Below are 14,705 nucleotides of genomic sequence, written 5' to 3' on the forward strand. Positions count from 1 at the left end.
TTGGATTTCCCTGAAACCTGAAAGCAGTCCGCTCTGTCTGTTTAAATTTAAAGGATTAATACATTTTAGGTAAACTGATTTCCTTGCTCATTACACTGATTTTGTGGCTACAAACCCGAGAGATATAAGTTTTTTATTTTTTATTTACCCAAGTCAAATCCTAGCTAGTATTTAACAAGACGCTAAAGTCCTGATAGACTTGACAGTTAATCACAGACGGACATGGTACCTCTTGGCGCAGGATATTACTTGTTGTAGCACTCTAGCGACTCTCAGTCGAAGTGTACTCTGGTTGAGGTCCGGCAGAGGAGGTAGAAGATCAGGAGAAGGCAGCCCTTCAGATAACAGCTGACCAGGGTTGCTGTACAGACTCAGAGCTGTCAGAGCATCAACCGTGGGTTTGCGGAACACACACACACTGTTCAACAGAAGACTGTGGTAAGGTTCATACTTGTCTAGGAGTCTGTAGCCATGCAGCATGCCACTCTCGTTGTCCAAGAACACCAAGAGGCCAGACGTTGCCGTCCGGGCCAAGTTGTGGGCGGGGTTGGTCAGCATATCGGGGTTCCACTGCAGGTTGTATAAATTGTTCACCACTCTGTCTAGATTTCCAGTCAAGTAGTCAAAGATAATGAGATCGGACCATTGTGCTAATTCCACCGCGTCTTTTATACTTCTAATCCATTCTTCGACTTTAAATTCTCCCGAAGTGTTATGACTTGTGAAGACGGTCGTCCAGAAGGAGCTTGGTCGTCGGGCGGACGTCGACAGACCTTCACTTGTCAGTTGCCTGAAGACCGGAGGAATGTCCGCGGGGACAAGGTCCTGGATGTACTTTGTGAACACCACAGGATGGCCCTCACACCACTGCGCGTCAGACAGCTGAGATCCGACGTTGTGCCACGTCACTTGACTACTGTTGATGGCGACCACTGTAGACGGAACGACGTTGCGGAGGTTCAAAAGCCTACCCAGGTAGTAGCTGAAGATCTCCCCTTGAATCTGGTCAGTATTCTGGCGATACCGGCAACACGCTTTTGTGCCATCTTCGAACGTAACGAGTCTATTCTGCATCCTCCCACAGCCTTTTTCGATCTTCACGATCGCAGTTTTTTGTACAAAGTCCACCCAATGTGTTCCGCACTCCTCAGTAAACCCCGACGGGAGAGAACTTTCTACGGCGTCGTCCCAAAATATTCCATTCACGTACGTGGTGTTTGCAACTCTTCCCACTCCGGTACCGGTACTATTTCTTGACGAATCGTTCCCTAGTTGGTAGCTGTTTTTAAATTTTAATCGAGATAAACATTTGTCCATTAGTCTCAAAGGTAAAAATAAACCCATTAGAAGTCCTAAAATAAAGGCTACGATTACAGCTATAAATAGTAATGTTCTTTTTGATGATCGTTTGGTAGTTTCACATATAACAAACAAACCACTGTCGCCGTATCCGGGGTTGATGGCCAAGTCCATGAACATATAGTGGGATCTCAACAACCGCCTTCTCTTCCTGGGAAGCTGTGAGTTGATGTCGATCAAGGGATGTTTGCTGTACATCTTGTCTGTATTTGAGAAATAATCTTTGATACCAAACATTTTCTTTAGATCTGTCCAGAGGGTTTCCATGATCGTGAGAACTGCAAGTGGCATCAAACTGTTCAGAATGGCTCTGATCTCTGACTCTCAGTTGTCCTTCTGTCATGTGGCCATTGGTGAGCAGCCATTAGACCATTCCTTCTGAAACAGACAAAATAATACTTTAAATTACTTTTAACGAATTCCCCATGGTAAATAAGCCATTAACGCAGACGGCACAGTAAGGCCTAGACCCAGGACCGATTTAATTTTTTATTTTGATTTCCCCATATGTCAATAACACAATTCGTTCAAATTTATAAACAGGTTGTCCATCAAAAACATTTCAGGACTTTGAGATATATGAACCCTCATGCTAAAAGGAAGAAAAAAGTTTATGTGAAGGTATGTCCGAAAATGCATACTACCCAGATTGCCACTTTGTTTTATACAAAAATATTTTTATCTGTGAAGTTTTTCATCCAATGATTATGAAACTTGGTAAGCATGTTTAAGGACACAAGACCTATTATAGAAAACTAATAAAGTTGGTCCGATTAGAAATTTCTAAATGGCGGCCGTTTAAATTTTTATTACTTAAATAGGTAACTCAAAAATGGATCATTTTATTTTAAAAATGCTGGAATGTTTTTTTAGAACTTTTAATATCCTATAAAACGATACTAAAAACAAAAATATCGGACGAAAAATAACTGAAATGTAACCTTTTTTGTTGTAAAAAAAGGCAAAGTTAGTCGGGCTGCACTTCATTTTGCCTGATCTTAGAACTAAAATACCCCCGCCGCCGCCGCAGCAAGCCTGCAGACTAATCGAATTTCCATTTGCCTGACTATAAATATTTTACGACAATAAATAAGTGTCGTGTAAATAAAAAAATTGTCAAGTTTGATCAAGATATATCCATAAACAAGCATATTACAACAGTCTTATTCTCCTTAAGAATAACATGAACATTCTCTCCGTAACCAATAACAGTACAAAAACACTTTAAGATACTAAATTATTTGTTTTTTAAGCTCTTTAAAATTGTTTAGAGATAAATTGGGAAATTTTATGTTTTGAGGGTCAAAAATTAGAAAAATCAATTTTAACCCCATAAAACCCCCCGTAAAACCCCGTTCCCATCATGGTGGAAGTAAATATGGTGGTTCCCATGGTCTGAACTCGCTGGTTCGCGAACTTGTTCGAATAAATGAAGGGTTAACACGTTTGTACCAAATTTAACCAAAATCGGATCATTTTTGCTTGAGCTATCGTGCTAACGGACATATTTATGAATTTGAACGGATAGTGTTTTTTGCCTCTGGGGACCTCAAGACGATAAAGCAAATCGGTCCCGGGTCCAGGTCTTACCATGAGTACTTCGGTAATAGCTTATTCCCTAAAAAAAAAAAAAAAATCGCTAAAACGTTATATTTAAGTTGTTTGTAGTCCGAACTTTTTGATCTTGGTATCGTTTGATAGGGAATTAAAAATGCCAAAAAAGTATTCTAGAATTTTTTTTACATCTGTGCGTTGTTGTACGATTAAAGATTACGGAGAAAATAAAAATAAACTGTACATTTAAAATTACCAATTTATTCTTAAGGAGAAAAAAGTATACAACTGATGTAGTTTACTTGTTTATATTTTCATCAAATGTGGTAAAATAGTTTATTTTATCCTATACTTTTAACATTTGATAAAAAGGCGTCTTACCTTCCCCGTAGCAGCAAACCTTAGTACTTATTAAATCTAATGTTATTTAAATACAGAATAAATGTAACTTGTTTATGGAAATATTTTAGAAAACATCAAATCAAAATAATATAAATTTGCTTAGTCTGCAATTTTGCTGCGATGGAGATATACTTATATATCATGAACTAGTTTAGCATTATTTTGGTTTGTTGCCAATTCAAAGAACCACATTTATTTTATCAAAGGAAAGTTTACATAAGACTTATAAAACGTTGATTTTAAAGTAAGATTGTTAAGTAAACCCCAACCCCCTCTGTTGAATAAATTTATAACATAAAAAACCCCCTCTGTTGAATAAATTTATAACATAAAAAACTATCTTTTTGTGTTATAATAGTTCGATGCTAGTTTTTAGCGAATTCCCCTACAGGGAAGTAGCTATTACCGTAGGTTGCACGGTAAGACCCATACCCTGGACCGATTTACTCTCATTTTGATGTTCCTAACGATAACTCGAGTAACGTTGGTGAGATTTTGATGAAATTAGGTATGAACGTGTAGGGCATAATCTTAACTGAGTTCGCGAACCAGCAAGTTTCATGGGAACAGGGTGTTACGAAGTGTTGAAGAGTCGATGTACGATGAAAGGGTACGTAGAAAATCCCCCAAAACTGTAGGTCTACATTTAAAAATTCCATGTTATTCAGATGTAAAAAAGTAAACTACTGTAGTTTGTTTGTTAATGGATATTATGTTGGTCAAATCTGACAAATTTATGAAAAACTTCATTTATTCATACTATAGTATTAACATTTTATCAAAATTTTTTTGCTTATCTGCAGCAAGAAAACTGAAATACCTAATGCTATTTAAATGGAGAATAAAACTGACATATTTAAGGAAATATTTTAGTAAAATTCAATCAGGGGAATTGAAATACGCGTATCCTGCAAGGTTTGCTGCGGTGGGGGAATTTTATCTTGCATATCGTTTACGAGTTGCTGTGATAGCGACATCAATTCAGGCTAGGCCTTGGAGAACGATACTGTTTCTCAATGCTTTTGAATTCATACCTGCGTTTGCTGAGTAAAAATATATATATATATAAAATGTATATAAATTCTGAGAACAATGAATGGCCTCACGAACCTTATTGTTTTCTATTTTAAAATGAAAAAAAAAAACACGACAAACAACCTTGCTAAATTGTTGATGTCATATCGTCACAGTTGTGTAATAATATATTACGCCACACTACATTATTTTGACAAACTTCCCACGCAAGGATTTAGTCCAGAAAACAGCTGTTTGCCGCCAGGTTATTCAAACGGGGTTTCATTGCGTACTACTGTACTGTAATGAGTTTTACCGGACACCAATCAGCTGATTATATTGTATTTGGGTGGCAATAAGTGGTTATAAACAAAAACATAACATCTCTTAGAGGTTATGACTAGTGATTTTTAGTCCTTTAGTTAGTGAAAATATATAAGGATTTGTACAGATTTAGTAGTATGGCGTTAATTATCGTACGTAACTCGTCCAAAATGTGTGTACCGGACTCGTGTGGTAATCCCGTACTCGACTAAAACACTTATTTTCAGGACTAGTAACGTAATATACTATTACAAGTATTATTGGACGTATTTGTTGTACTTTCAGGTAAATAAACACGTACAATGCTGATCAACAAGTTATTTAGTGAAGCTAGTCAAGCAAAGTTGGCACAAAATTTAGAGATACGAGAATCAAGATTTCCACTAAGATTGCAGATATTCTCTTCATTAAAGAATGCATCAAGATTTAAAGAAACTACTGGCTGGTACCTCTTGTAGCCAATATTAATGAGGGACGTCAGTTAGATTCTTGTTATTATAGGATATAACACGTACTGATCTAGAAGTTATTTAGTGACATATACGTAAAATTATACCTTTATCTTGTGTAGTTCTATTGCACTACCAACCTTTACTAATTTAAATGTTACAGTATTTATCCATTCAATACTACCAAATATTAATATCCAATAACAGTTTAGTTTTATTAAGCATCGCTGTTGTATTTAATCCAACATATTAAATATACGTTATATACGTGGCATGTTTACCATTCTTATTTTGTATTTGAAACATGTTTTTGTATTATTTTGTAGTCTCTTTAAAATACACACCCCCCCCCCCCAACTGCAGAAATCCTGCTGAATAAGTGAATTTAAATTTGACTGATCAAATTGCCACTAAAATATTTCCTTAAAAATGTCAGATATATTCCCTATTTAAATAACATTAGGTTAACGGAGTAGGTACTTAGGTTTGCTGCTACAGGGAAAGCAGTTAATAGCTTAGTGTGGAATAAATAAATTTGCCAGGGATAAAAATATGTCCATAAACAAGAAAACTATCTCAGTCTACCAATTTTCCATAAGGATAACATGATTATTTTGCATTAAACCTTTTAATGTTAAAATATGGATATGAACTTTGAAGAATTGTGTGTACAACGCCAAAATGTAAATGTTAACCTCGACTAAGTACCACTTTAAGGCCTTATAAAATTTACTATTTAGGACAGTAGTCAAAATTATCATACAATTTAGCTGAGATATTTTAAACACGCATGTGGAAGTAGTATGAACAATTTTGTAGGTCTATTTATACCAATAAAATTCAAACGAAGCGTCCAGGAACACTCCACACTATATTGGTCACACACAACTTGCGCGTTTTGTTACTTTTTTATTTATTATTTTTAAATCCTCTAACTGCCTGTCGTCATAGAATACTTATTCATGTTCCTTTACTCATTTTGTACAGAATATGCATGAATAGTGTCTATAAAATAATGGTGACAAAATTAAGATCTTATACAAAAGTCAGTGGAAAAAATCATTTAACAGCATTTATTGCATAACCACTTAAATAACTGCTTTTTAAACTATTTGAGGGAAGCTGCAGATTTAATTGAATCAAGCACTGTAGTAAAACTTAACACCAGAATAGTGCAGAGAAGATTCGGAAGTTGAATATTTGTGTTTAGGGTATGAAAGGCTGCTTTTGTGTCGGGGATTATAATCATGATTGTCCGAATTAACAGATAATTTAGGCGAATTTTGTTTCATAAATATAAACAAATTATAGGTACAGACTGGGAAAGGTAAGAATATTGTTGATTTTAAATATATTTTCAAAAGAATCCCTAGCTTTGATAGAATAAATAGTTCTTATGATTCTTTTTTGCAATTTAACAACTTTTTCTTTTTGTCGGAATTTCCCCAAAAACCTATTCCGTAGTTAAGAATAGGATAAACATATCCATAGTATACGATCATAACAGTGGAAACATCAATTGATCTAGAAACAATGAGAGTTACAAATTATGCTTTATTTAACTTTTGATACGTCTGTTATATGAGTTTTCCAGATCCATTATGATCTACTGTTATTCCTAAAAATTTGGTAGTCAGTAAGGCTGCAAGATAGAGTGGTATTTTTGTGCGAAAAATTTTTACTAAGACAATTTTGTTGAAAGTTTATCAAAAGAAACCTTGGATTGATTTAGTAAAGTCCATTAGTTAAAAACCAACTTTTCAGCTTTTGGAATTCTTGTTTTATAAGCTGTGGAAACATTGATTTATCTGGAAGGGTTAAGATAGCAAAAGTATCGTCAACAAACATAATCAATTTGGAATTTAAGGTCATGGGCAAGTCATTGACATAAACCAAGAAGAGTAAGGGTCCAAGAATGAGGTACACCATCTGTGATTAATCTATAATCAAACTTAATCCCCAGTGACTGAAAATGTATACACTATTTTCTGTTGGATGGAAATTAAACCAACCGTTTAATGGTCCTGCCCGATATACCATAAAACCACAACTTCCGAATCAGTATATCATGGTTTATCAACTTGACATGTCACAAAAGAGACCAGATACATTCTGCGACTTGTCAAGACTATCCGCTACCTCAGATAGCTCAGATAGGTATAGCTGAATATGGCATATACATATAATATGTATATACATGAATATGGCATATGGCATATATCTTTTACCCCTTCTAAACCCATACCGATTCATGTTAAAGAGTTGACATTTATCAAAGTCATTTATACAACCTAATTATTAAAAACAGTCTTTTCAAAAATGTTGGAGAATGTCGGCAATAACGAAATGGGCCTATAATTGGTTAGTTCTTTAGGATTGCCTTTTTTATAACTGGTATCACGTTTGAGAGCTTTGGTATATCCGGAAACACGCCTGTATAAAGTGAAGTGTTGATTCAATGAGAAAGTGGGACTGAGATAAAAGATGAACGTTAGTTTAAGATAAAAGGTGATATTTCATCCCATCCAAACTGTTTGGAAGGTTTTAAGTCATTAATTATTTGCTGAATTTCTTGAGGATCTGTAGTTTTGAATGATATTAACATGGAATTAGGGTGTACCCCTTGTTGTAAAAAATTCATTTAGCTTTGAGGATCAGAATTAACATTTAGAAGTTTGCAAGTTTCTGTAAAGAATTTGTTAACATAATGAACTTGATTTTTATGTTAACGGATTCGGACAAAAAAGGAAATTTATTAATTTTACTGGCAGATGTATTTGTTTCTTTTTTTACAATTTGCCAATCAGTTTTAATCCTGTAAAACGATAGTTTAATTTTATTGTTATTATGTAATATTTTAGCTGTTTTTATACATTTACTGAGCACTTTACTGTACTTTTGAGCATAGTTTTTAATATGCAGATTTGTGGATTGTTTGCTGAGCTCAAAAAGTTCCCGTTTATGTTTACTAGATATTTTTATCCCACTTGTTAGCCAACCTTTATTTCTATTCCCGTTAAAACTATTTTTAGCCTTTACTAATGGAAAGAAAACATCAAAATGTAGTTTGGAAGTTTGTAAAAAAAAACACTTATAAATAGTATTTACAAAGGATACTGCAATAAGAGAATAGATAGTTTTATAAACTGGTTGTATTGAAAGTTCAAAACGTATATACAATTTGGATTGGAGGTATTTGTATCAGTGAAACGATTGTGCTGTTTAAGGTTTATCTCAACTAATTAATACTCGATAAAAAGGTTCTCGCGAGCTTGATTGAAATTTAATTTGTCCCTTCACAGGCATTGGGCTTGTGTTTGGGCGTGAATTGTCATAACAAAGGAAGGACAACTGAAAGAAAGGACGCCAAACGTGCCGAAATAGAGTTTACTGAATATAATCTACATTCACAAAAAAAAACTAGTTATATATTCATCCCGTTTTGTGAGCGAAAATGACGAATGTAACCACAATTCCAAACCTTTTAAAAACAATAATATAAGCTGCTTACTTACTACTACATGAGTTACTTTATCATGAGTCTAACAAGATTATTTGGACGATTGAAAATCATTAAGGATGTTCAATACTGAAGGCGGGATTGGCCAATCAATACATTAGCCGCTGGTAGGTCACTTCCCCGACAGCCTTTGTTAATTGAACAAACTTATAAATGCATAAAAAACAAATAGCTTATCATAAAACATTCTTGTTCAAGCAAAAGTGTTAATACCCTCTGTTCAATTTTTAGCTGGTTACACCAGAAAATTTAATCTCGCTTTGTCTACATTAATAAACTGACTATTATGTTGGTATCAACATTTTTCCCCAGACCCCGGACTAGAGTATTTTGGGGAAGGTTAAAAGCTGTAAACGCTAAACCGGCAGCGGCATATAGACTGTAATATCAGAGGCATGTTACGTCCTTGACACAACCCAGTACATACTGTCAACTGTTACTAATTAATTGTTATTCGCTGTTTTTGGGTCCTAGGTAAAATAGTGATACTGACGAAAACGCGAATTTGTTTACAAAACAAGCAGAGTATATATTTTTCGTATAAGTTCAACCCGTGAACAAAATAGAAAAGGTTATTCACACTTTTACCTAACCATGTAAAATAAATAAGTTTTTTTTAAACATGGTTGGATATGTATTTTAAGCACGTTTTACGCATTAAATACTTATGAATACCTATGCTTCTAAAAGCGTATCTATATTTATTACCGTGAAATTATAAAACCTAGATACATGTTATTATCGTTTTTGACTTCCAGCATAGAAAATTGATCAAAACATTAAATAGGCCTACTAATATTAAATCCATTATAAATGTAAATCACTTTCCAATAGACGAAAAAGTACCAGAATTCATCTTCTTTGGTTTTACTTTTCTTTAATGAGGTAAACGCTTAAAAATAAAAACGCAAGTTGACATAATAGTTGATTTAGAATTTTTGTAGTTTTGGGAATGTGCTTTGGTTAATTATTTTGTAGGCTACATATTATTCTGTTCAGGCCATACACCCTGAAAAATCATGCACCGCTCTAAACGCATTTACGTGTTCTCAACATACTTTCGAAAGTTTACATTATTTCAGAAACAAAACCACGTTGGATTAGTGATGATCATTCAATTTCGCAATGAACACAAGTCACTAATATTATTCTCAAAGACAATTTGTTGTAATTAAGTACCATATACCTTTCGAAAACTTGTGATAGTGATGTTTGTATGTTTATCTCTCTCTGGTTGACAATATTATATCTAAAATAAAAACTACGTTGAATATATTTTCTTGGTTCGTATAGAGCCTACATAAGCACAGGTTGCTAGCTATTTTAAAGTTTGAAAGTTATGAACTACAGTACTAAAAAATATTCGGATACCAGTGATAGCGACCTATGTTTGTATTTTTGGCTCTCTAGTTTGTTTGTAAATATTATTTATTTATTTACTCCACGTAATTCGTATTTGTTAAGTTTTAGTAAGCTACTTATGACTTATTAATGCAGAATAGAATTGAGAAGTGCTCAACAATTAAGACACGTTGGTGTAATACTTACATACACGCCGCGAGTGCAGTGCAAGGACCTCAGATGAAGGAACACTATCGCGGACGACAGCGCAGACACGACTGTCAGCAGTCAGCACTAGGTCCAGGTCCCCACTCCTGGGGAAGGAAGTCGCAAGAAATATGAGTGATGGAGGTAGTCGAGCGACATTCTGAGGTAGTGCACCGTGCACGCGGAGCCGCATACTCTGTCTGGACCTCTTTAATTACTGGAGAAATTAGCGACGAGTGTTTCGGTGAAACGACTCACACAACTACTAGAGGTAACGGAGGAATCGTAGGAATGACCGGGATATAAAAAGTATGTACGGTGACTAGGGAGGCGGACCACCGGGCGCGCGGCTGGGTATATCCGACATTACGAGACTTCCCGCGGCCACTCAATGTCAATGGGACACGAGACACCATATTTATGCATCCGATTTATTAAAGGTTTGCAGTTGTGTTTAAATCTGGTTACAGTTTACACGAGACTGCATTAGTTAGTGTTATTTGCGGGCATGTTCCATCACGAAAATCAAGTTGTCATAACTTTTCGGGATCTGGAACCTGATACCGTGTTAAGGAGAGATAGTAGTGAAATCATGAAAAAATAGTCACAATCACAGCTAAGGCTATAAAATCACGAAAGAAATCGATAGAAGTAGAGAACGTGCCTTGTAATCACCTACCCTCTATTTGTACTAAAAATCCGTATGACTTGTCGGCCAAGCTTAAGACTACAAAAAACACAAATTTGTTCTTGTTCTGACTATATATGGGGAGTACAAAACAATTAACATATGGGACTTCGGGCTAAAATGCATGCTGATCGGTAATAATATTTTTCATTCACATATTCAGATTAAACGTGGGTCAATGGCTTATGCGATAATGTTGGCGTATGCTGTATCCTTTACCCATTAAAAAGAGAAACCTGGCATAGCCCTAACTGAACATAAGTATCATTTAGTAGTTGAGCTAGTGTGGTCAGAGGGTCCCAGGGCTATCCCTCATTAGCACTGGGAACTGGGACCCTCTGACCATTCCTGCCAAGAGAGGATTAACGCTCATGTCAATAAAACACCCCACTTGCGGGTTTACCTCTTGGAAAGAAATTATTTCGTGTTTCAGAAGCATTACAATCTTATATAAAATTGTTAACTAGAAAATACGAAATTTGTCCAAACTCCCCTAATATCGCCAACGCGTAGTGCTAACCAAGAAGTTATGAAGTTATTTAGTTCATTATGTTAATGATGTATGTATATGTTATACATATGATACAAACTAATAGCCAATAGGCCTATAATAGACTATCTAATTTTAGAAAGCCATTTATCCTTCTTCTTATGGAATATCATGCAGAGTTTGTGTAATAATACTTGTATATAAAATATACTACATAGTTAATTTGTCTGTGCTCTCCGCACGAGCCAACAGTCATACGTCCACCGGTTTATTATTGAAGTAAAACTCGATTTACTGCTTGTTTCAATGAATGTATCTTTGGTTTATGTATTTTAATCAGCTATGTTGCAGAATCAAAACTAATAACTTAATTGAAATTTAAACATACAGAATAAATGACTCAATAAAATGTCACTTCCGGAAAAAGTAAACAAAAACGAAATGTACGTATTTTGCTATTTTTGCGTATTTTGAAATGAAAGCCAAAATGTTACGGACAACACATATTTAATACTTTCAATTTGTTTAAATACTACCCTTTCATTACGGTTCGTGCCCTTAGGAAAGGTTTTTTTTAACCATTTAATATCTAAAATAATATTTTTTGGTTAGTTATTGATTATTTTTAAACTCATTCATCCTAATTGGTTTTCATTTAACTTAGAATCTGAACGGCCAACTGATCCTATCCATACATTGAAGATAATCTTCTCCAGATTTTTTTATAATTCCTATCACAAATACATCCATAAACAAAACAAGTTGATTGCTATATCGTCATATAAAAACAATACTTTTACAACATAAACATGGCATATCAAAATGTCAACGTTTGCAGTTTATTTTTTAAGGTATGGCCACGGTTTGGTTGAAGCAGGTTAAAGCCTATAGTCTATAAGTCCACACATGGCGATTTGTCTGCGGAAACATTGTCGGCCGACTGTCTCCGTAGTGTTGCCATTTGTATCCAGCGATGTCTCCAGTAAGTCGGCCGACTGTCTGCAGACTGTCGGCAGACAAATTTCGGTGTTTCTGGAGACAAAATAATACAGTGTTTTTTGTTTCCAATTCGAATATGAAACACGGAGACAAGATACAAAACTTTTGTCTCAAGTCTACATGTGTGGACGTGTCTGGAGACAGGAGACTGGATACAATCCGACGGTGTTCAACATTCAGCCTATTTAGTTGCAAAGCTGTAATATTACGATTTTTTGGGTGGCATTAAAAGAGTTGGATTGAGTATCCTTAAAGTTTTGGAACTAGTTTTCAATAATTTATATTATTATATGACATTTTATTGTTAATCTCTTCAAGTTTGAAATCTTAGACCCGACAAAGCCTAGCAAAACTTTAACATCTGTAGAAGTCAACCTCGTGAAGTACCTAAATTCACATAATCTGAAGGTCTTGTAGTTTATTGTGACCATAGTACGAACCTTGCTCGAGAAAATGTTGGGTCCATCATCGTCTCTTCCTAGGTTCATTAGCCCCGTGGTTCAGAAATATGAAGCCTGCACAGGATATAATCACTTCCTCCCCGGTCGCCATACCAACAAACACAGAAAGTCTGGCTGGCTAGTGTGGACGCAAAACACATCGGAAACTTATATCCGAAACTGTGATGTAGGGGTAAGAGACTATCCCTTGTCAACTACCAGCTTATAATCCTCTCCATGCGACTGTGCCAGAGGGTTCCAGGTCTACCCCTCATTAATCCGGGGACCCTTTGACTACGCTAACCAAAGCAGGCAAAGGATTTTTAGGTGCATTTTGGGCCTGGGACCCTTTGACCATCTCCCCCTTTAGAAATGTCCTTCTTTGTTTAAAAGGGCAATAATTGATGTGCTACTAAGTTGGATCACATTTGTCCAGAACAATACATTTGAAAAGGGAAACCCGGCGGACAGTTATGTAGTAAAGTAGACAAATAATGTGTGCATAAAGCAGGGGTGCCCATCCCCCCCTAGACTCATGACGCACCCCCCCCCCAATTGAGCAACAGCCCCCCCCCCATAAATGATGTACACAACAAATGAGAAACATTATTCCCCCGCCCAGCACTATTTGTAAAACTATAAAAGAAGTTTTATATTTTCGTTTTTATATTTAAAATTCAAACCCAGTTAATCTATATCAATAAAGTTATAGTTTTGTCTGTACATTGCTCAGAATTATACATATTTTGGGTTATTTATGTTTTATACATTGAAGAAGTTGAACATGTTAACTGAAACTGAAGTTAAAATGTTGATTTTGAAGTTAGTTAAATAGTTATTTTTTGTGAATTTGACTTGGCTTATGCATTTGTAATGTTAATCTAGCTAAATAAATGAGTTATTGAAACATGTCTTATCTCCATTTATGTCCGTCTGTCACGGCCCAGAAGGCATTTTATTTAGCCTACTCATGGCCTACTCTGAAGAAAACTAGAGAAACCGATTATGATTCTAATGGTTTAAGTGTATCCACAGGATTGGCGAGAGAGTCCTTATAGCCATTAAAATATGGCCTCACTATTTTGGAAATAAAATAACGGACGATCAAAAATACAATTTGTGTGATTTTTCTAGTTTATTTTCTCCATGTTTACTACATACGTCATTAATTTATGAAATACTAATAATCTGTTAAGAGAACACGTCATATGAAATTACGAACAGCTGTTTTGATAAAGATTCCTTTTCCTAGCTGTCACTGATATGTTTACATAAATGTTCTTTAAGAATACTGTGTAGGCCCTGACCATTTCCGATCACGTTTGTAAGCAAATCCAAAACCAAGTGAGATTAATAACCGTGTGGCATTGGCTTACATAACGGGTTTGATTTATCACGAGTACTAATATGTAACTGTAAATTAAATTAAATAACTAGCCATCATCCAGGTCGGGAACCGGAGATTCTGTGTGTATCAAGTTGTACTTGAATTTTGATTACCGGGAAAAGACCGTGAATCAGTGTTGTACAGGACTGGAAAACTTATCTTTCTATATAAATAAAATTAGAGTTTTATAAGTCACCTCATTTTAAGGAATCTTTTATTACCAGAATATCCATAACGAATTGTCAGCGTCTTTCTCGATATAACGATCCCCTCTCCCTCCCTTTAGAAACATCAGAGCTCCTTTGATGAAAATGAAATGGAAACAAGGCTTGCGCCAACAATCGTCTGCTCCGTTATACACTTCTGTCTGCTGTGCGCTATGTTACAACAGATTTCAGATACAACAGCTGGGGAATGATGACGATATAATGCTTAGTAAACTGTGATTGAGTGATAACCATGGTAACTTAGTAGAGCTGTGATTGGCCAATGAGTAGGCCTAAATATGGCGACTTGTTTAATGTGTGCATG

The 14,705-nt window shown here is 35.3% G+C and overlaps 1 protein-coding gene across 1 annotated transcript; it reads right to left on the reverse strand.

Annotated features, from left to right (window-relative positions):
* Window positions 1–210: 210 nt before the first annotated feature.
* Window positions 211–1,557, reverse strand: LOC128998943 (extracellular serine/threonine protein kinase four-jointed). The gene has a single exon (XM_054425299.1). The coding sequence runs from the start codon at window positions 1,555–1,557 to the stop codon at window positions 211–213; it is 1,347 nt and encodes a 448-aa protein (XP_054281274.1).
* Between the last annotated feature and the right edge of the window lie 13,148 nt (window positions 1,558–14,705).

The sequence above is a fragment of the Macrosteles quadrilineatus genome, unplaced genomic scaffold (genome assembly GCF_028750875.1).
Source record: "Macrosteles quadrilineatus isolate MER2022 unplaced genomic scaffold, UCM_ALF_1.0 Scaffold_7__1_contigs__length_78375512, whole genome shotgun sequence".
In the NCBI taxonomy this organism is placed as follows: domain Eukaryota; kingdom Metazoa; phylum Arthropoda; class Insecta; order Hemiptera; family Cicadellidae; genus Macrosteles; species Macrosteles quadrilineatus.